The sequence below is a fragment of the Phyllopteryx taeniolatus genome, chromosome 15 (assembly GCF_024500385.1).
Source record: "Phyllopteryx taeniolatus isolate TA_2022b chromosome 15, UOR_Ptae_1.2, whole genome shotgun sequence".
NCBI classification, from domain to species: Eukaryota; Metazoa; Chordata; class Actinopteri; order Syngnathiformes; family Syngnathidae; genus Phyllopteryx; species Phyllopteryx taeniolatus.
This window is the reverse complement of record NC_084516.1, coordinates 1,058,882-1,079,620: the sequence shown is the minus strand read 5'-3', so window position 1 is coordinate 1,079,620 and position 20,739 is coordinate 1,058,882. Positions and strand designations below refer to the sequence as shown.

General features: G+C 50.4%; 3 protein-coding genes across 4 annotated transcripts; all 3 read right to left on the bottom strand.

Annotated features, from left to right (window-relative positions):
* Positions 1-1,027: 1,027 nt before the first annotated feature.
* Positions 1,028-8,245, bottom strand: LOC133465126 (arrestin domain-containing protein 3-like). Of its 2 annotated transcripts, XM_061747577.1 has the most exons (8): positions 7,080-8,245; positions 5,145-5,232; positions 4,198-4,345; positions 3,753-3,855; positions 3,429-3,685; positions 2,473-2,626; positions 2,237-2,394; positions 1,630-1,822 (listed from the first exon to the last, which is right to left on the bottom strand). In XM_061747577.1, the coding sequence occupies exons 1-8, from the start codon at positions 7,357-7,359 to the stop codon at positions 1,763-1,765; spliced, it is 1,248 nt and encodes a 415-aa protein (XP_061603561.1). In that variant the 5' UTR covers positions 7,360-8,245; the 3' UTR covers positions 1,630-1,762. The 2 variants fall into 2 exon arrangements, with proteins under 2 accessions (XP_061603562.1, XP_061603561.1); XM_061747578.1 differs by lacking the exons at positions 3,753-3,855; positions 4,198-4,345 and having other exon boundaries at positions 1,028-1,822; positions 7,080-8,230.
* A 2,492-nt stretch (positions 8,246-10,737) lies between these two features.
* On the bottom strand, positions 10,738-14,697 carry LOC133489925 (radial spoke head protein 3 homolog). Its single transcript, XM_061799228.1, has one exon. The coding sequence runs from the start codon at positions 12,139-12,141 to the stop codon at positions 11,134-11,136; it is 1,008 nt and encodes a 335-aa protein (XP_061655212.1). The 5' UTR covers positions 12,142-14,697; the 3' UTR covers positions 10,738-11,133.
* A 144-nt stretch (positions 14,698-14,841) lies between these two features.
* Positions 14,842-20,723, bottom strand: actr1b (actin related protein 1B). Its single transcript, XM_061799227.1, has 11 exons — positions 20,513-20,723; positions 19,130-19,194; positions 18,965-19,040; positions 18,683-18,808; positions 18,481-18,605; positions 17,798-18,014; positions 17,034-17,126; positions 16,397-16,571; positions 16,265-16,326; positions 15,921-15,961; positions 14,842-15,078 (listed from the first exon to the last, which is right to left on the bottom strand). Exons 1-11 carry the CDS (start codon positions 20,558-20,560, stop codon positions 14,976-14,978), a joined length of 1,131 nt encoding a protein of 376 aa, XP_061655211.1. The 5' UTR covers positions 20,561-20,723; the 3' UTR covers positions 14,842-14,975.
* Between the last annotated feature and the right edge of the window lie 16 nt (positions 20,724-20,739).

The following is a 20,739-nucleotide window of genomic DNA, read 5'->3' as shown; positions in this document are numbered from 1 at the left end:
AAAAAAAGAACAAAATGTTGCATTAAATCAGAACCTGCTGGGATCACACACACGTGCAACGTAGTCATTAAAGATTGAAATACATATATACATATGTGAAAGACATAATAAAAGACGACTGCTCTGTTCCAAATGTTTTGTGTTTTGTTTGATCGTCGAGGTCGTCCAGGCGGCTGCAGTTGCAAGCGGTCGCCGCCAGATGGCGGCAAAGTCCAGCGGTCGCCATCAATGCATTCGCACTCGACATTAGGCGACATTTGAAAACAGCAATGAAGTGTTATGGAAGCGAGGATCAGCGCTTTGGAAAAGGGAGGGATGGAATTGAATCAAGTCATGATATTTTTATGATAGTTACTTACGATATTTCAACAATAGACCTTTGTATATATACATTTGATAACGTTGATGACAGTTATGACAACTCAACTGTGACATTGTAAACCCCTTTTAGAAACCTATTGAGGAGACTTTGAAAAACACTTGAGGGACATTTGAAGCGACTTCCAGACACTTTTGGGTTAATTCTGAGGAGCTGCGAGCGATCAAGGCCAAACTGAATTCTCGGCTGCAGCTGCGTGCGCGCTGGTTGGTTGATTGGTCTCCATGACAACGGCCCACGTCGCCCGACCGTACAGCGCTCCTCCGGGTTCCGCTTCCAACCGGATTCGCTTATCAGCGGACACAAGAAGCCAAAACAACCATGTGACCTCCCTCGCTGGGCGCGCGCGCGCGTTACCGCCCCTCTAAGACTATATCCACTGCTCGAAACCCTACTTTGAATCTTACTCTAATTTGAAGCGCTGTTTTTTTGTGCTTAAAACCCTAACCCAATCTCCAAACATGATTTTAAAAACTGAACCCTAACCATTACTAACTTTTTGCCTAAAACCTTACCCCAGGTTTGAAACAGGATTCCAAAACCCTAATTTATTTTTTTTGACACCCTAACAATGGCTTGAAACAATGAACCAAAATGATAATGAATGCGTTAGGCCTCCGGCGCTTGAATAATTGAAATAAAAAGATATGCAGGAGAACATTTTTTTAATAAAATGAACTTTTATTTTTTCTATCAAAAAGGTCGAACACGACAGCAAGATTATCACAATAATAATATAATAATAAAGCACATAAGATGGAAAGAGCAACAGATCTGAAAAGGTTGTGCTCAAAACGGACAAATATAAAAATATGAAAAATATTGCACTTTTGTCATCTCTCAAACTTTCAAGAAGGACGTTTGATGAAGTTCTTTTTTGTAAACATTTTATATTTTTTTTCAATATTTTTGTTCTTTGGACGCTGTCGTAAAAAAAAAAAGATTCTCTATTATTCTGCATAATAATATTTTGCTTGGAGCAAACATCCAAACAGGCGACTTGTGGTTCTTTGCAGTTGGTCGTTTGTGCTTCGAGCTTCGCCCGCCGCACGTCGACTTTGCCACGCTCACACGTTGAAGTTGAAGTGCATCGGGCGACAACCACGTCAGCCTTTTTTTCGCTGCCGACTTCCAAACTGTCGCGCACGCGCGCGAGTGTGTGAGGTGGGTTAGAGGTCGGGGGTCTTAGGTGGCGTGTTTACAGACGTGTGCACGTGTGCAAAGAGCGCGGCGGTGGAAGAAGCAAGGAAGGAAGGCGGCGGCCCTCCGTCGGGAATCTCCGGCCATCGAACCGTCGAGCGGTCACGTGATCCTGGCTCGGTCGGGGGCGGGGCGGTATGAGCGATGCGAGAAGGCGGCGGATGAGCTCGACGTTTTCCCTCATCAGCGTGGCGGGCACGTGTCGGGCCGCCCGGGGTCCGCCGGCTCCGGATACGGGTCCACCTGAAGGGGGCGACGGGATGCACGTTGATAACAAAAAGAACATGTTTACAAATGTTCAGCAAATGTAAATGTGTGTGTGTGTGTATATATATATATATATATATATATATATATATATATATTAGAAAAAATGCACATCTTTTAAACTACAAAAGCTAACTTGTTTATTAGCATTTTCCCCATTGCGGCTAACAAATGCTAACAAACGTGTTAGCCACACAAGTGAAAACGAAAAATGTTAACCAATGCTAAAATACATGCAAGCCATGTTGCCGTAACGCTAACAAACATTGGTTGCTCAAGTCAACGGTGTGCGTCGACCAATCAACACGCGGCACTCTGACAAAAGGCAGCCGCACGTTTGAGCGGGCTGCCAATCATCTGAGCAGCAGCGGGAAGCGCGTCCACGTTTACCTCGGCGTAGAGCGGCGGCGGCAGGTATCGGAACTCCGTAATGTAGGTGAGCAGCGCCGTGCCGGCGTGTTCGCGTTCCCGTTCCCGCTCGGGGACGCCGTGCAGGAAGTGGCGGCGGTGCGACTCCGGGATGGCTAGCTCGCTGTAGCTGGGCGGAGCTGCGAACACCGTCAAATCGTTCAGCATTAAAACGCGTATATTATATATTGATATACAGGGGAGGTACAGCATCCTACCCTCGGGGCGCTCCGCCAGGGCCAGCCAGCTGGAGGCGCTGCCGCGGCTGCTGATGCTGGCGGTACGAGAGGCGCCAGTATGCAGCGGGATGGTCCCGATTACCAACGGCAACGACAGCGACAAGTTGAGACCGCCCGGTACGTCCACGTACACCTAACGTAACAAAAAACATTAAAACATCAAAAATGACATTGTCAGAGAATATATGCGTGCGGCTTTCGGTGAGTGTGCTCTGGTTGGACGTGTTGCTGCTCCGTGTGTGTTAAAGTAGCCGTTGTTTGAAATAACTATGACATGGATGCTAATTTTTGCTATCCCAGCTATGGCGTTTCACATTATGCGTTAGCATCAAGCTACCAGAGGTGATATAGTTTGGTTGAACAGTTTTCTGTTTAAACACGCAATGGCTAATTCTCTTTTGTTGTATGTGTCAGTTTGACAGTAAACGTCAGATTAGAGGGACAAAAAAAGACTGATATGATTAGCATGCTAAGCTAATGTTGCTAGCAGGTTAGCACAGTCACGACTGGATTCTAAGAAGATTCAAACAAATGTTAGTGATTTGGGACACTGGTCTCATTTGCACGCTAAGAACTAATAGCAGTGTGTTATTAGCATGCTAAGCTAATGTTGCTAACAGCATAGCACAATTTGATGGCTGAATTGTAAAACCCTTCCAACAAATGGTGATGTGTTATTAGGGTTAGCTTAGCCCACAAGTTAAAAGTTGCTCGCAGGTAAAAACGCCACGAAAATTCCAACAAATCTGAAAGGTTCGCGTCATTGTTAGCGACTGAATTGTTAACATTCAAGCAGACTTTGGCCTTTCTTTTTTGGGGGATTGCTTTCTATTGTTTTTATTTACCGATTTATTTTTAATTTAGTTTTTTTTTTTTTTTTTTCTGACGTTTTTGAAGCGTATTGTTTTTGGGCGCCGATTTCGGGGCGGTCTCACCACGAGGGCGTACTCGACGCGTATGATGGGGCAGTCGAGGATGGAGGGCGACACGGGCGGGATCTTGAGCACGCGTCCGTCCCAGCTCTGACTCTGGCCCCGCGCCAGGGCCTCGCCGCGCAGGTCCGACACGGGCCGCCGGATCTCTTTGCCCTTGCCCTTGGCGAAGAAGGTCTGCGTCTGGTACAGCGCCGCCTTGGGCACCACCGCGCGCGTGGAGCAGTTCTCCACCTCGGCGAAGATCTGGATGGAGTCGCCTGCGCGGGGGAAGAGGGCGCGTGACGACGGGGAAGATCGGGAGGACGGCGAGCGAGCGAGCGCTACCTGGCGTGTAGCCCTTGCGCGCCACCTTGACGCTGAGCGAGATGGGGCCCGACGCGCACAACCAGCAGCACAACGTCTTCTCCTTGCTGCCCGCCTGAGGGGCCTCACCACATGACACAAAAACCACAAGAAGAGCAACACAGCGTTCAAACCCTCATCTGGAAGCACAAACCGCACCCGTCGCCCCCAACTCCAATTCGCCGCCCCAACTTTTGCTTGAAAGCCTGAACTGATTTCAAACCCTACTTTGAGGACCTAATCCAGGCTTGAAACCCGACTCCTTCCTTCAATACTTTGTTTCAAAACTCTAACCCAGGCTGGAAGCCCTAATTTGAAACCGTAACCTTAACTCGAAACCCTCCTCTGAAACTCCAAATGTGCGTTTAAAAGCCCGCCCTTCCTAACTTGACTCGAAACCCGAGCGGGTTGCGTGTGGGCGGCCTACCAGCAGCAGCGGCGTGTTGATGTCGATGTGCTCGAAGACGACGAACTCCTTCTTGACCTTGACGGGCAGCATCCAAGGACGCTGAAGCTCCGCCTTCACCCAGTAGCGCACGCTGCCGTGTTTGCCCTCGAACGACGTCGCCAGCGCCCTGCGCGCACACGTGACAGAGCGAGTGTCAAGCACGTCCGCTCCAGATCTCGACGACGAACCCATGATCAAATGTATCGATTAGCAAAATAGTTGTCCATTAATCATTGAGAGACCAAATCGTCAGAATTTAAGCCTCTGGACACTCAATATTCTCCGATCTCTGCGAACAGAAATCGGAGAACTGTCATTGGCTGAAGTCCTGAGGATTTGGACGAGTTCAACGAGGTCGCCAAACGATCCATCGACGATCAAAATAGTTGTCGATTAAGTTGATCGTCATCGATGATTGTGGCTTAAAATGAATGTTTGAATCGTCGCACCTCCGCCGCGAAGTTAGCGCACGTAGCTCGGCAAGCGACGAACCACGTCAGAAGTCGACCTCGCACGTCGCCATGTTTTTTGCCCGAAGTGATGACGTCACGTCGGAATGTCGTCGTGTACTTACAGTTCGCCACCCGCAGGTTCGCCTATCTGCAGATTTCCATTCCATTTATTTGGATTCTTTCTTCTTTTGAACACTTAAAAGCAGTCGATCCGCACTTGTCAATTATCGGCGTTTTTCCGCTATCGGCGGCCGTACGGAAGCCGACGTCCGCGCCCGTCCGATCCGCGTCGCGGCGGACCGCCGGCTCGCCGCCGCAGAAGAAAACTTTTGTTCCTCTTGAAAAGAAAGCGGCTCGACAAATGCAAACAGGCTCGGTTTCAGTATCGATGTACTTCACGCACGTAGACCGGACCGAATTTCGGTCTCCGGACGCCGCTAGTCCCGAGTCCCGAAGGAACCGGCGCGCGCTCACATGTGCGGCAGGTGGAAGCTGAAGGCGAACTCGTGCAGGCCGGCGCGCAGCACGCTCACGCCGCCGTCCGCCGATGATGACGAATCCCCTGCAACAAACACAACAGTCGCCGCAAACATCAACACAAACCCGACTCGATGGCCTTTTTTGAAACCCTAACCTATATTTCCAACCCAAATTCTGTGCTACAAACCATAATTGCCCTACTTTGAAAGCCGAACGTTTGTGCTACAAACCCCGACCTTGACTTGAAACCTCACGGTGGCTCGACATCTCCAACCCCAACTGTGACCCAAAACCCCAAAATCTCGTTTAACCTCAAGTCCTTCTTTAGAACCCCAAACCGGGCTTGAGACCTTAACCGTGCTTAAAATCTAAACCTCAGTTTAAAAAAGCTCAGCTGTGACTTGACACCCTCATTTGAAAGACTAACTTGGACTCGAAACCCCGAATGAAAACGCTAACACTTTGTTTCAGACTCCAAGCCGGGCTTGAGACCTTACCCGTGGCTCGCCACGCCAATTCGAGGCCCTAATTGTGAAGCGCAATGTGCAAGCCTAAAAGTTTTGTCTCAAAGCCTCCGTAACTGTCGCCGTACGCGCGTGACGGCCTCAAACGTGATTTGCGAACCCCAACGCTGTGTCGAAATGCAAATTTGGAACCTTCGCCTTCCTCCCACATCAACACAACTTGAGTTTGAGAGTCGAAAACTGCAGTTTTCCTCCAATTGTTTACACAGGAAGTGCCGTGCACGCGCCTCACACGCTCACTCACGCCAGTTCCTCGTGCTGTGTCGTGCACGCGCGGGGAGGCAGGCAGGCAGGCAGGCAGGAGCGGCCCGGTCTGACGCGGACCGGTTCCAACCGGCCTGAGCAGCCTCTTCCCCGCCGAGCCGAGCCCAGCTCCGCCCCCTGCGCGACCAGTTCGCGCGGCGATTGGCCGCGAGGCCCTGACGAGTCCCGCCCACCTCCCGACGAGGAGGAGGAGCCTCGAGCGGACTCGAGCCCGATCGCGCGTCGCGGCGCGAGTGCGCTCTAGTGACGTCACGCCTCCCTTGAACCTTTCGGGTCCCGATTGAACGAACCCTTGAGCGACTTCCGAAAGCGGAACCGTAACAGCCGCTTCGCACCTCGAGCGGCCTCGGCTGCAAACGCTCAACTTTTCCGCCAACTTTTGCATTCTGAAGCCAATTTGGGCGAAAGCGACCTTGAAACTCACATTGCAAACTGGCGAGCGCTCGTCTCGAAACCCGAATTGGAGTTTCAAGTCCGCCCCGAAAGTCGATTTACGCAAACGTGGAAATGCGACAAGAAGCTTGTCGTTTTGCATTTCGATGGGTTGCAAATCGGTGCAAATGTGTGCTTTTGATGATGATGATGATGATGATGATGATGATGATGATTGGAAAGATTTCAAGAATGTTTTGCGCGCGACGAGCATCGACGCGTTTTGTCCTTCAAAGTCGCGCACGCGCCGCTGAGGAAAGCGAAATCGACCCCAAAAGTCGTTGCAGTTGCCTTCGAATGTTTGGCGCGAATGAGAAACGTGCCGCGTTTGAACTCTTTCGAATGGTTCACTTGTGTTGTTCGTTCAACTTGAAATGAGGGCGCCCGACCCCGAATTGACGTCGTCCATCCATTCGAGTGACGATTTGTGTTGTTTTTTTTTCACAGCGGCCCCCGCCCCCCCCCCTCCCCTCCCTGCGCCCATGCAGCGTGATCAGGTTTGAACCGCTTCTCGCCAACAAAAGGGAGTTGCCTCCTCTTCCTCGTCTCCTTCTTTTGGTTTTTGATGTCATCGTTTCGTGTAACGTTTGCGTGCAAGTCCACAAAGTCCCAAGCACACTCGGTTCCGAACATTTCCGTTTTGTTTTGTTTGGTGGTGGTGGTGATGATGATGATGATGACGATGGCGGCGGCGGCGGTCCCGACTCACCTGGCTCGTCGCCGATGAGCGTGTCCCGGTGGTGCAGGTACTCCAGCTCCTCGGTGTAGTTCTGCGCGTAGGCCGTGTTGGCTCCGGCGTTGCGCGACTCGGTCCAGCGGACCTTGGCGACCCCCCGCGCGGTCACGTCCAGGCTGCGGACGCGCACGTCCCCGGCCACCTCCACCAGCACCCGGCCGGACACCAGCTCCCCGCCGGAGAACACCGGCAGCTCGCTCTCGTTCAGCGTGTCGAAGCACACGGCCAGCGCCCGAACTTTGCCCAGAACCATGACGGCCGAGTTCCGCCGTCCGCGGCCGGGCGGCCCCTAGCTCCCGGTGGCCCGCACGGAGCCCGCCCGGGGGCGTCGGTGCTGGCTCATCCGGGTCGGCTCCCGCTCGCTCTCCTGACGCTCGGTCCGGGTCCGGGTCCGGGTCCGGGTCGATGTGCGCGAGTCCTTCCGCGAGGCTCCTCTTCAAGGGCTCCGTGCGCCAAAAACTTCACTGAGCGTGTGCACGCGCGCACACGAGCAAAGGAGGCTCGGTCTCCCGATGAGGGCTGTGACGTCATCGGACGGCTCCTCCGGCGTGACGTCACTCCACAGAGACGTCGTCGAGAGTCGGACAGCCGGCGGACACTCCATTAGGTACACCGTCGTGTAGCTGTCCCTAATGTTTGAAGGCGGCCAGAACATTAGGGACTAGCATTAGCATTAGCCTAATACAATACAATACAATATTGGACCATTTTCTATCAACGCAGTTGTTGTTGTGAGCGTTCGGGTTCGGATTTGCGTTCGGCGGTTCTCGAACTTCAAGCGGAACAACCGGTACAGTAGCATAGGAGGCCCGAGTGTTGCTCGAGAACGAGGCGGCGCCTTTGTTCCGATTGTACGGCACTGCGACGTGAGCAGCAGCTTGAACATGGGACGCTGCTTGAATCCAGGAAAAGGACCGAAAGAAGTCTTGTGTTCCAACTCCAAACCGAAGTGAACGCTTGTAAAAGTTCAACACAACAGAACTGTACGCTACGAAAAAAGGAATCTGCGACACTGCACGTGATGCACAATTTGATCATTGAATCCAGTGCTCGTCGCGTAGCACACTTCCTACGATGAGAATCGATTACCCGGCGGACACTTCATTAGGTACGCCCGCGCCACACATTTGGGAGCGCTTCTGAATATTTCCGAATATTGTAAATTTGAGGACGCGGCAGACGGCGTGACGCGACACGAGCGCAATGTCAACAGGGACATTAGCATTAGCATTAGCATTATTCCTATCACATGGCATTAGATTGCGGAGATAATAAAACAACTTTTCACACAATATTCATTTTCTATATTTTATATTTATGATGCATGATTTTATTTTGTATGTATGATTTATTCTTTCCTATACGTTATTGTGACTATTTAAACTGTACGTAGTCGTATGTACTTATTATTTGATTCTTAATATTAAAAAACAACAACATTTTATCCAACAAAAGTGCTTCAAGCCAGTATTGTCGAGTGGCAGTCTGTCGTTTGTCGTACGATGTTTAGTAAGACGATCGCAGAATTCAAACTGAAACCTGCTGGATGAAGCCGACCAATCAGAGCCCGGACTGAGAGGGCGGGGCTTAAAACAGCAAGCTCGCCGATCGGGACAGTGACAACAGTGAACGCTGGCGCTCACAAAAGCGACGAGTAACGTTTCAAGTGATGCACGATGTTATTGCGCGGATCTTTTTCCCCTCGAGGTGAAGTGCCCTCCGCTGCCACTGGGGGCGCCCTGGCACCTATCGCAAAGGTCTCAGCAGTTCGGAAAGCGAACACGTTTCACCGGAGCCCATCCCAGCTGACTTCGGGCGAAAGACGGACGACACCCAGAACCGGTCGCCAGTCAGTCCAGGGCACATCTGGACACGGAGAGCCGCTCGCACCGTCACCGAGCGGGAACTGAACCCACGCCGCCCGCACCGAAGTCCGGCGAGTGGACCACTGCGCCGTCTATCGCACTTGGCAACTAACTGCCGTGTTGTTCCTGTCCGGTGTTTTGACCGATGAATTGCGTGCTTCGTATTTGTGGTTTGCTGCCGCCAAACCGACAAAAACCAAAAACCGATTGGCGTAAAGGCGACTTTGATGAGCTCAGGCCGAGTTTTGTCTCCCTCCGGTGGCAATGAACACAAATAACTGATTTGGATGCATGTACAGGCCGCGCTGCTCAGAAAGTCGTGGAAGAGGTCGACCGAGGTCGTGGACACGAAATATCATTTTTCATGTGCATCAACTGGCGCCATCTTGCGGCCCTTCAGGAAGTAGCGGTCACCGCCGGAGCCCCCTGACGATCGAGAGACAGAAGAGGTCGCTCGCGTGAAAGTCGGGTACGAGCACCTTCACGTCAAGAAGGAAGGAGGATGTCACCAAGTTGCCGTCGACTGGCGTGTCTCTGAAGAGTCGAGATGAAGGTCCGAGCGAGACAACGGAGACCGCGCCACGTGAAGATGACGCGTGTGAAGGTTAGAAGACAGGTCAAAGTGACAACACATGCTGTGCTCAGTGTGGGGAAACGCAACAACACATGAGAACACACAATTTTTCCCTGCTCAAGTTGTGGCCAAACATTCTTTCAGAAGGGACACGGTGGAAAGAAACTTTTTGCGTGCTCACTTTGGTGGCATAGATTGACTGATTAAGGAAGCTTAAAAAGACACCAAAGAACCCGGGACTGGAGAGAAACCTTTTGCCTGCTCAGTTTGCGGTCAACTCTTCGCTCCAAAGCCATTATTAACAACAATACATGCAAGAACCCACCCTGAAGAGAAACCGTTTCCATGCTCAGATTGTGGGCAAAGATTTGGGGTGCTGGCGAGAAGAGCCGTAATCGAGAAGCCTGAAAGGAAAATGCAAATGGAAATGTTTCCTATCAAAAGTAATGGAGTCTACGCATGCAGCGCCTCCGCGTCTAGCGTACGGAGGCGCGCCCAACGTTCAGTCATCTTATTTTTGTTTGCAATTCAAGACGTTGAGTTTTGTGTGAGTCTTTTTTGGGCCCAAATGTGACAGGGTGGCATCTAACGTTGAGGAGGCACGAGCGCCACGCAGTGCGCCGGCGTATGTATTTAGCGCCAGGGAGCAAAAGTCAAACCTACATTGCTTGCATCATCCTGCTCGGAAACTTAAACGAGGCTTAAACATTTCTTCAGTCCTCAACATCAACTACCGCATTCCTACTTTGTTTTCCTCTACTTAACCGAGCTAATTCATGTCCCATATATCATTTAATCCATCCATCCAGCCGTCCGTCCTCTTGGAACATTTATAGGAACGTTTTTTGTTTATTTTCTTTACTTCTCCCTACTCCCTTTGAACAAGTAAACTGCTGAAAAAAATACAATTGATGTGCTTTTCCTTTCTTTGAAATGTACTTAGGAATGACTGTCGTGTTTCTAGATTCAACCAATCAATCCAAAAGAATTCAAACTATTTGTCACATTGCAATTGATTGAATGCTGCTGCTCCTGGTGTGCCCGCCTTGGCCACCTGGGGGCAGTATTCGATATGCTGCTCATTGAGGCGTTTTTATGCATCCCGCTTGAGAGCGAGCCCGGCTAGCATCTCAGCTCATCGCTATTGTTCTACGCAGAGGAGAAGGAATATAGATATATATATATACACACATGAAAAACACACACACACACATACATACATAGATACACTTGAGTATTATATTGTCAGTGTACATGTTGCTGCGGTTTGTTTTGCTTGAAAGGTTTCAAGCAGCGCAACAGATGCTAATTAGCATGAAACAAGCAGACTAAAAGGCTAAGTTGCAATAAACGGCTTGAAGCCTCTCGAGTTGCCAAAGTGCCGCCCGCTTATTGCCAAGTGAGTTGAGTCGCATCGACTGCCACCAGACAGCATTTGTATCTCTCGTTTGAGCTCGCAAGTGAAAGCAAAAACAAAAACCACGTCCCTGGGGTCTCAAGGCCCAGTATTAGAACACAGCGCTTGACGGTACGCCGATGGTCACGTTGACTCGGATTTGGTTGGGGATCCTGTCGCCAGCCAATCGGTCTATTTGTCCGATTTGACCAGCTGCGACTCGAGATCCTTGAAGAAATCCCGTCTCTCCAGGGCGATATCGTGGATGATGGTGTCCAGCAGCAGCCTGGCGGAGTTCCTCTTCTCCAGAGTGTTGTTAACCTCGGCCATCAGCCACCGGAAGAAATTCATCTCGATGTCTCTCTCCACGGGGTCGTAGAAGTAGCCGTGTCTCCTTAGCGAGGCGAAGACGGCGGGGAAGAGCTTGGACAGGAACTGCTGCGCGCACGCTTGGGCGGCTATCATCTCGGCCGTTTCTTTTTCTTTCCTCACGGCCTCCCTCTGCTGGGCGATCCGACACTCCTTTTCCTCATTGCGACGCCTCTCCTGCTCCTGCAGCCGCTGGACCTCGGCCAACTCGGCATTTCTCAGCTGCTCGAAGGCCCTCTGCTGGGCCCGCAGGCGGGCCAGTTCCTCCTCCTCCATCACCTCCAAGAGAGACTGCTCGATGGTCTTGCCCACCAGGACCTCCAACACAGGCTGCACCTCCCTGTCAAAGTCAAACAGCTCCCCGTCTTGGATTTGGGTCGCAACATCTTCGCCCGATTTGGCCGGTATGAATAGCGGCGTGGCCGGTCTGTCCAGGAAACGATCCGTTTGGGAGTCGATATCTTTCGTCACCAAGATGTGACTCAGCTCCTCGAGAAAGGACTCGGTTTGCACGTCAACGTGCTTTCGACCGGGCAGGTTGTCGTGAGTCTTGAACCACACGTGGTCCCTGGACCTCACGAAGTCCACCGATCTCCCCCGGAATCCGCGCTGTTGTTGAATGTCGGCCGCATGCGCCGTGGTCTTCGCCGGCGACGCGTTTCGACCGTGAGCATTTCCCCTGACGACTCGTCGATCGTACACGATATTTCCGTACTGAGGATTTTCCGTGGGGGACCCGTCGAACTTCGAGCGGCTCTCGACGGGCCTGGGGCGACTGGAGAACACGTACGTCGCATTTTTATCTCGTTGGCGCTGTGAAACGGAAGCCATCGTGCAGAACGACGGAAAGGTCAGATCAGGTGTTTGCCAGGTTCAGAAACAAGCCAACGCGTTTCAAATAAGAGCCGCTCGGCGGAGCGCGAGGGTGCCAAGCGTTTGGTTGTCAAAATCAGGTTTTGATCGGACCTCGAAGAGGCCGATGAGCTCTGAGGATGCTCTATGGACTTTGTCTTCTTCAGCTTGAGTTCACATTTGAGCTTGAGGTGAGGTGGATGACCTTGACCCCGAAACAAAAGTGCAAATTGCAAGAGCGGCAAGAGCCTGTTGTTGACCACCCCTGCCCAGGCGTAAAGGGAGGGGACTCCACACCGGCCTTTTGGATAAAGGTGAAACTTCTTCAACAAACAAGAACAGTCCTGTTGCCTTTGTGGATGACTGACAATGCGCACACGCGTCTTTCGGCGCGGAACAAACAAAGACGCAATCGATCGCCGTCATCACATACCGGCGCCGTCTGCGAGCTTCTTCACGTCAGCTCTCGTCGTGTGTCGTCCGGTCACTTGCGGCGCGAAGGAGCTCGATGACTCAACCGACATGTCATCGCTAACCCAAACCTTATGAGATCATTTGTCATTTAGCTCGTCATAAACAGCAAAACCTTGTGACATCATTTCTTATTCATCACACAGTTTCGTCATTTGGGACTCGCGCTCGACCTTCTGGCCGCATCGGTTCTTGCTGCACAAGCTTGCTTCTTGTCGTATCTCAGTCAAGAATCGGGCTGGAATTTGCTCTTTGCTTATTCTACAGATTATTCTAGTGTGCTTGCTTCTTGACTGATGCGTTTCCCGGGGTGGAGGTCAGGCGAGTTCGCCGGCATACCGCGGTCCTTAAAGCTGGCGCGGGTCGCTTTGGCACTGCGCGCAGGTGGCCGAGTCCCGTTGGAAAATGAAATCTGCATCCCCGTAAAGTCGGTCAGCACCGAGTGCTCTAAAACGTCCCGGTCGACGGCTGCGTTGACCTCTGACCTAAGGAAACACGGCGCACCGACACGGCCGCCGACTGCGTAAACCTGAAGCGACGTGGATCGTGTGCCTCTCCTCTGCTCCTCCGGAACACTACATGGATTGCCGTGTGACGATCGGGCGCAATTATTTTGATAAATATATATTTGTTTCATTTCCTCTCCAGTCGAACTCACTGCAGCAGTGTGCTCCCGCCACTTTATTTGCTGCGGCGTTCCCGAAGCCTCCACCTCGCCCGTCAACTCCGCCCGCCCGCGAGACATCAGCGAGTCTCATTTGTAATCGGGAGCCGATTTCGCTGCGGGAATCGGGCGCGCGTTTGCAATAAAAGATCGAACGGTGCGTTCCTTCGCTTCATCATCGGTTGTGCACGATTCAAACGCGGCAAGCTGACGTCGCGACCGCTCTTCTCTGAGAAAATATCCTATTAAGTTATTTCTAGGGATTGTCGATGGGGCGCAATTCTTTTTTCGTTTTTTTCCCGCCACAGGTGCGCCCGCGTGCGTACGGACAATTTGAGCCGATTTTGGTCGCACACCGTTTTCAGCTTTCGCGCGTACGTTCGATTCCTCGGCACCACCGATGGATAAGCGAGGCCCCCGGACCGTACTCGGCGACCTCCGCCGGTCGCAGCGGAAACATATTTGATCATTTTCAATTCATCGACGACAGCAACGCTGTAGCATGCGTGCGCATCGATTTAAGTCGGGCGAGCACTTGAAGGAAACACAAGCGTTTGAGCAGCAGACATATTTATTCCTTTCATACAATAATCATGATGATGATGATGATAATAATAATAATAATAATAATAATTATAACAATGCCGATATCGACCGGAGCAAAAATTGTTTCTCGGTGTTAGTCGTCGTCGTGGAAAAATGTCCGGAAGCCTCGCTTGGCCGCCATCTTGGCAGTTAACCCTAATCGCTAATTGGAAGCAGGTGACGACTGCTGCGTTTTGCAATTCAATTAAAGACTCCTCCCATTTGTTTTCATGCTTCAATTCTTTGCACTTTTATTCCTTATACTAGCTATCCGGCCTCAGGTCCATGTACTAGTATGCTCTTTTTCCTCACCTGCCTTACTGCCACGCAAATGGCAGCATTTATTCCACATCCTTGATATTAAACTTAAGCGGGGGAAAAAAAAAATATGACAACTAGTGCGCTGAACTGTCTTGCTAGTGTACTCGTTGAATAAATGTTCCAACTTCTTAAAAGTAATTTGAATATTTATTTGACATCCTAAAAAAAGTTAAAGTCGAACTAGTAGTGGGGGGAAAAAGCGATACTAGTACGTTGTTCTTCTACTGAGGACAAAAAGTGTACTAGTTAAATAAATGTTCAAACTTCTTTCAAGCCACTTGAGCATTTATTTGACATCCTTGATATTAAGCTTAAGGTTATAGTAGTAGGCCTAAAGTGACACTAGTAGGAGAAAAATGATACTAGTAAATGGTTCTACTAGTGTGGAGAAAGTGCATACTAGTTGAATAAATGCTCAAATGGCTTTCCATCCAAGGCAGTACTGGAAAAGACTACTCGCACGGCAGTCGTTCTACTAGTGCGATACACTCTTACTATTGAAGAATATACTAGTCTTTCTAGTGAGAGCAAAGCTCGTACTAGTACACGGCCAAATAGCAAGGATATGGAATAGAGGGTTCACGGGCATTTGGTGACCCACAATAGAAAACTTTGGAATGGACCCGTAGCAAAACAAGAAAACAAAACCGTGGACTTTTATTGACACGTGTGACGTGACCTTCACGTGGCGGGCGCGGTCGGCGTGGCGACCGGGGCGCGGGCGGCCAATGAGAAGGCGGCGAAGGACGGGTGCGGTGGGGGGGCCGTCGTCCTAGAAGGTCTTCCTGTGGATGGCGCGCGCCCTGTCTTCTTCGTACTCGCGCTTGGACACCCACATCTTCTTGAACGTGTCCAACGACGCCAAGATGGAGCCTCTGCGGGGGCGGGGACAGAAAGAGTAAAACAACAACAGCCACAATAAACGCAACAAACAATCGGCATGTCACGCACGCACACACTTTTCTTCCAAATATCGGAATCGGCCTAAAAAAAAATCCAGATCGGTCGAGCCCGAGAAGACGATCTTGCCCAGCTAGTCTGTGAAATTCAAGCTTCTATGGAACTGTACTGGCACACGCACGCCAGCAGATGGCAGCATTGCAGCACTTGAGATCAGCAGAAAAGGATCAGGCGCCGAATCTCAGCTTGTCCCGTCGAGTACGAGGGAGAGAAACGTCGAAAGTCGGACAAATCTAGGCAGCCGACACCCCGACAGAGTAGGTGTGTGTATGTATGCTAGTATGAACAGCCCTTGTGTCGCTAACATGAGAAAAGCTGACGCGGTTCACTGAGCGAATGGCCGACAGCGTGGGAAAAAAAAGCACTCGAGCCACGCGAGGAGTCGACGTCGCTCGCGGCGCCTTTCTGTTCAGGTGTCGCAAAAGCAACAACGTATTGCTTTCAAAGTCAGCGTTCTGCTCTACACGTTAGTTTTCACAAAAAGCTCATTTTCTCTGCTTTTTGCTCAGAAACCGGCCATTGAAGCAAAACCGACAACTTCCGCTAATGATTACTGAAGAACGGAAAAAGCTTGTAATGAGAGCGTCCGCTCTTTTGTTAGGTTTGGTGCTTCTATTGTCACACAACAATATTCTGAGGGTCTCGAAATATCAAGTCAAAAATGTTCTCAAATGGCCGCCGACAACATGGGAGCAAGTTAAAAATAATAAAAAAATAAAAAAATAAAAAATAAAAAAAAGCAAAGAAATATTTGTACCCGATCCACGTGGAGTAGAGTCTCTCCTGGGGGGCGGAGATCTGCACAAGCACAAACACGAACACAAACATGTCAGTCTACAACGCACAAGAGGAGGAAGAGCAGAAAGAAAAGTGAGGCCAAAAAGAAGGGGAGAAAAAAGCAGGAGGAGGAGGAAAGCAAGCCCAAGAAAAAGAGCAGAAGGGGAGTTGAAGAAAAAGAAGAGAGGAAGGTGTGGAAAAAGAAAAAGGAGAAAGAAAGATGCAGGAGAGAGAAACATGAGTAGAAGAGGACTAGAAGGAGAAAAACAAGAAGCAAAAGGAAAAAAAGAGGAGAATGAGGAAAGGAAAGAGGCGGAGACTCACCTTGATCTTGACGTCTTTGGGTGCCAGCTTCTTGACTTCAGTGAGTAACCTCTCTCCAAAGCCTGAGGAGGGCGACAGCGAGTCAAAGACGGGCGTCCGCCGGCCCCTCCCCCTCCCCCTCGCCCCTCCCACCTTTGATGAGCGTGGAGCCGCCGCACAGCACGATGGTGGAGAAGAGCGTGCGCCGCAGGTCCATGTCCGACTTCTGGATGGCGTAGGCCAGGACCTCGTGGATGCCCGAGCTCTCGTCGCCCACCAGGTCGGGCCGGAACAGCAGCTCGGGGGCGCGGAAGCGGGCGGGCCCGATCTGAGAACGGACGTCGATGGAGATTGTCGGCACTTCTCTGTCGGGTCAATTCTACATTACGCGTCCGCTCGCTGTAGTATTCTCGCCGCTCTGCACTATTTGCATGCCTGTCGTTGACCAATACCAGCCACTCGTGTGCTTGAGAAGTATCTGCACCATTTGCACAATTGACACTTTTCCAGATTATCGCACTACTCGTCACTTTAAACTGCCACGCAGACACGGTGAGAGCATGCAGACTCCACACTGGCGGGACTGGGATTTGAACCCCGGTCCCCAGAACTGCGAGGCAGATGTGCTAACCAGTGCCGCCGGCTCCAACTATCAGAGACAAATTCCTTATGTGCGTTTGACATACTTGGCAAATAAAGAGGATTCTGATTGTGAAGGTAACGCCGCACGACATCGGTCACCACGACAACAGGCGGGCGGGGCTGAGGCGGGAGTTTGGCGTCCACTCACGTTTAAGGCGCTCCCGTCGGGGAGGACGTACTGAGCCTTCTCCGTCTCCAGAGTCTCGTCCTTCTGCGGGTTCAGCGACAGGTAGCACGCCCTCTGGTGGCGCAAGCGGGCGGGACGGCATCACAAACGCGGCACAGTTTGTTAGTAGCACTTGTTTCAAGCTTTACAAGTGATTATTTTTGTTAGCTAAACACATACTAAAGCACAACAGTTAACTGTTCTGTCTGTAATATTTGTTGTAATGTTAAGACCAAAAAAGAGGTTATTTCATTCATGATATATTTTTCTCATATATCAGCTGATTAATAATCAGTTATCAGAATTTTACTCTGGCAAATATCAGAATCGGCATTCGCTTTAAAAAAAACGAATTCGCTATGTAGATACAGCGGTAACTTGAGATACAAGTGACAAGAAGATCGTTTTTGCTTTAACCTGCCAGCAAAACTTTTGAGATACGAGCGCTGTAGGGTGGCAGTGGACTGTTGACTGGCAAACTAAACAAACGTTGTGTATTTAAAAGAACCACAGCGCAATGCAAAACACTATTGACATGCTAACGGTTAGCATTGATAGTTGCGGTTTTAGAACCCTTTCAGCCACAGATGGCCATTTCAACACAAACGGTGGCGTGAACTGAAGACAGACCATCTAAAAATAAGCACAGGCGTATACTCTTTATCCTCTGCGAAGAGCGACTAATATTGCCGCAGCTAACTGAGGAGTTGCGACCGTCTCCGCGTGCATTCTACCGTCCGTCTCACCTCCTTGATGGTGCGCACCACCTCGAACTCGGCCGAGGTGTTGAAGTTGTAGCCTTCCTTGCGCAGGAGCAGCCGCAGGTAGCGCGACACGTCCCTGCCGGCGATGTCCACCCGCATGATGGAGTGCGGGATGGCGAAGCCCTCGTAGATGGGCACCACGTGCGTCACGCCGTCGCCCGAGTCCAGCACCACGCCCGTGGTGCGTCCCGTGGCATACCTGAGGAGGGCGACAGCCGGCCCGATCATCTTCCACGACACTTTTCCGTTCGTCGTCTCAAGCGTCAACTATGTAGACCGCTGTATCAAAATATCGCGATGAGGCAGTCGGGAAGCGGGTCAAAGAAGCCCAACACAGTTCGTTATTCAGTTAGACTGCGTTAGCTACATTTATATACCGTTACGCGATTAATTGTTTCAGCTCAAGGAGCAATTACGTAGTCACTATACAACAACCCCGACATATTGATTAGGGAGTAGGGATATTAGTAATTCCCAATATAATCAGTTCTTTAGTTAGATTGCGTTAGCCGTTACTCGTTTCAGCTCTTCAATAAGTGTTTCATCTATTTTGCAAGTTGACTTAGCAGAGTTATTCGATTCCCCCCCACCCCCAAAGTAAGTTTGATTGAGATGACCCGACAAACGGTCTCGTGAAGCGCGACTCTCCGCGAGCCTCCGCTTACAAGCTGAGCACGGCCTGCATGGAGATGAAGAGGGCGGGAACGTTGAAGGTCTCAAAGAAGACCTCGGCGGCCTTCTCGCGGTTCTTGCTGGGGTTGAGGGGAGCTTCCGTCAGAAGAACAGGATGCTGAGGAACGCGGGGAAGAGCTTTACAAACGGCACCGCTTTCTCGCACGTCAGGATGAAGACAAAAGAAGAGCGCACCTCCTCGGAGAAGGTCTGCAGCTGCTCCTTGGAGTAAACGTACTGCCAGATCCTCTCCATGTCATTCCAGTCCTTCACGATGCCGTGCTCCATCGGGTAGCGCACCGACAGCAGCCCGCGGTGCTCCTGACACATGAAGTAACACGCCATGGGAAAGCTCGCATCGGAAAAGGCTTGCGTCGCAAACGCCCGTCATTTTAGGATGATTTTTAGGTTTGTTTGCTATGACCTTTAACTCAATTAAATATGCGGCACGATAAAGGACGGCAAACGCCGGCGTACCTCCGCTTTGGGCCCAATAAAGAGGTCCCCCTCCAGGGCGCCCGCCATGACACGCACGTGTTTGGGACGTCCCACGCTGCGCACACGCACAAAATATTCACATTTGTTTGACAATCGGCACACGCTTGTTATCCAAGCTGAAGAAGAGCAACCAAGATGACTTACTAGTTGGGAAAACAATATTTGGGGATCTGATCTCCGGCGAAACCAGCCTTGATGACCCCTGAACCCTGCGCGGCGCATACGCACACACACAAACACAAAGACATTATTATTAAAAGAAACAAGATTAAATATAAAATCTGTGAGGAAGAAGAGGGTCATGAGACGAGGATGTAGGCCATGCCACAACAAACTACTACTTTGTCGTACTGCAGTTGAACACAACACGAGCCGTGTTGGATAGCATCCCTCCGAGCAACATACACACGCACACACGCACCACGTGACAAGCGGTTGCCATATTTGGGGAATTTGGTAAAAAAAAAAAAAAAACCTCCAGAACAAACAAATGGATCTATTCTACCGCTTTTCTCATTTTTTTCCATTTGCGGCACTTATGTTGGAGTTTTGAGTGCAAGCGACGCCACTTGAAACGTCACGCTCAGCTAGTGCCATCTTATTGGCGGATATTTTGGAACCGAGCATCAGTATGTTGACAAATCATCAAGTTATACCGTTTTACTCTATTTACAAGGGGTTTTTTTTCCTACAGGCCAGTGATTCTCAAAGTGCGGCACATGAACAAATGGCTAAATTAAATGTTCGCCGTGGGTGTAACGTTACAGTGTGTATCATGTTCATTTTTGAAAGACAGTTTAGTTGTATTTAACTTTTAATCACAATAAATTTGCATTTAATCATTTCGAAACATTTGTTTTCACCCATGTCAAATTATTACTTGACTTGATTTTACTATATTTAGGCACAGTGTGAATGTCGAAACTATGTATAATGTCACAGTGAACGAAACCTCTGCCTTGTTTTTGAAGAACACTTGGGCCTACCACACGATTGTACGAGCTTGGTCCGGAACAATTTTTCAAGCGGTAATCGGCGTAAAAAGCTTGACAAGCACCAATGTCACGCGAAATAAAAGCTCAATTTGCGCCGTTGCAAGCGCACTCGGCATTTCCGCACGTTGTCATTTGGGGGAAATCATTCATTCATCACACGCAGAAATGCAAGAAAGAAGAAATAATCAGCGTCTCCACGCATCACCACGGGACCGTCGACTTATTCGGTTTTTGCAATAGTCTACGAGCTGAGGACATTTAAGCCAAAATAAAGAGTAAAAATGCAACCTCAGTGTTGTGATGCTAAAGCAATGGGAGCTAGCTCTGGCTAACGCTAATCGGCTAAATCCAAACAATCTCCCTAATGTGTTTGCTGTTCATTATTAGTAGATATAATCACGATGACACCAATCAAAAGGCTGCACGCGTGCGGTGTGAGTTAGCCCCAAAAAGAAGCACAAGACAATAGCGGCGGTGGCTAGGCCTCGCCTTGGGTGGGGATGCATGACGTCAGCAGCAGCAACCTACTCACGTTATCGATCACCACCGGCTGGTTCGCTAAAATATCGTAAGACTCCATGACGGACGACGATGCTGAGGCGAGGCGCGTCTGCCGGGGTCCACTTTCGGTGCTGAACGGCGTCCAAAGTGTGGAGAAAAACAAGACTTGCGCCCGCTCCGACCGCCAGCGCCGCTCAATCCGGGGCACCGCCGCTCCTCTCTCCTGACCCGCCCCCCGGGCAACGCCATTCGTCGACA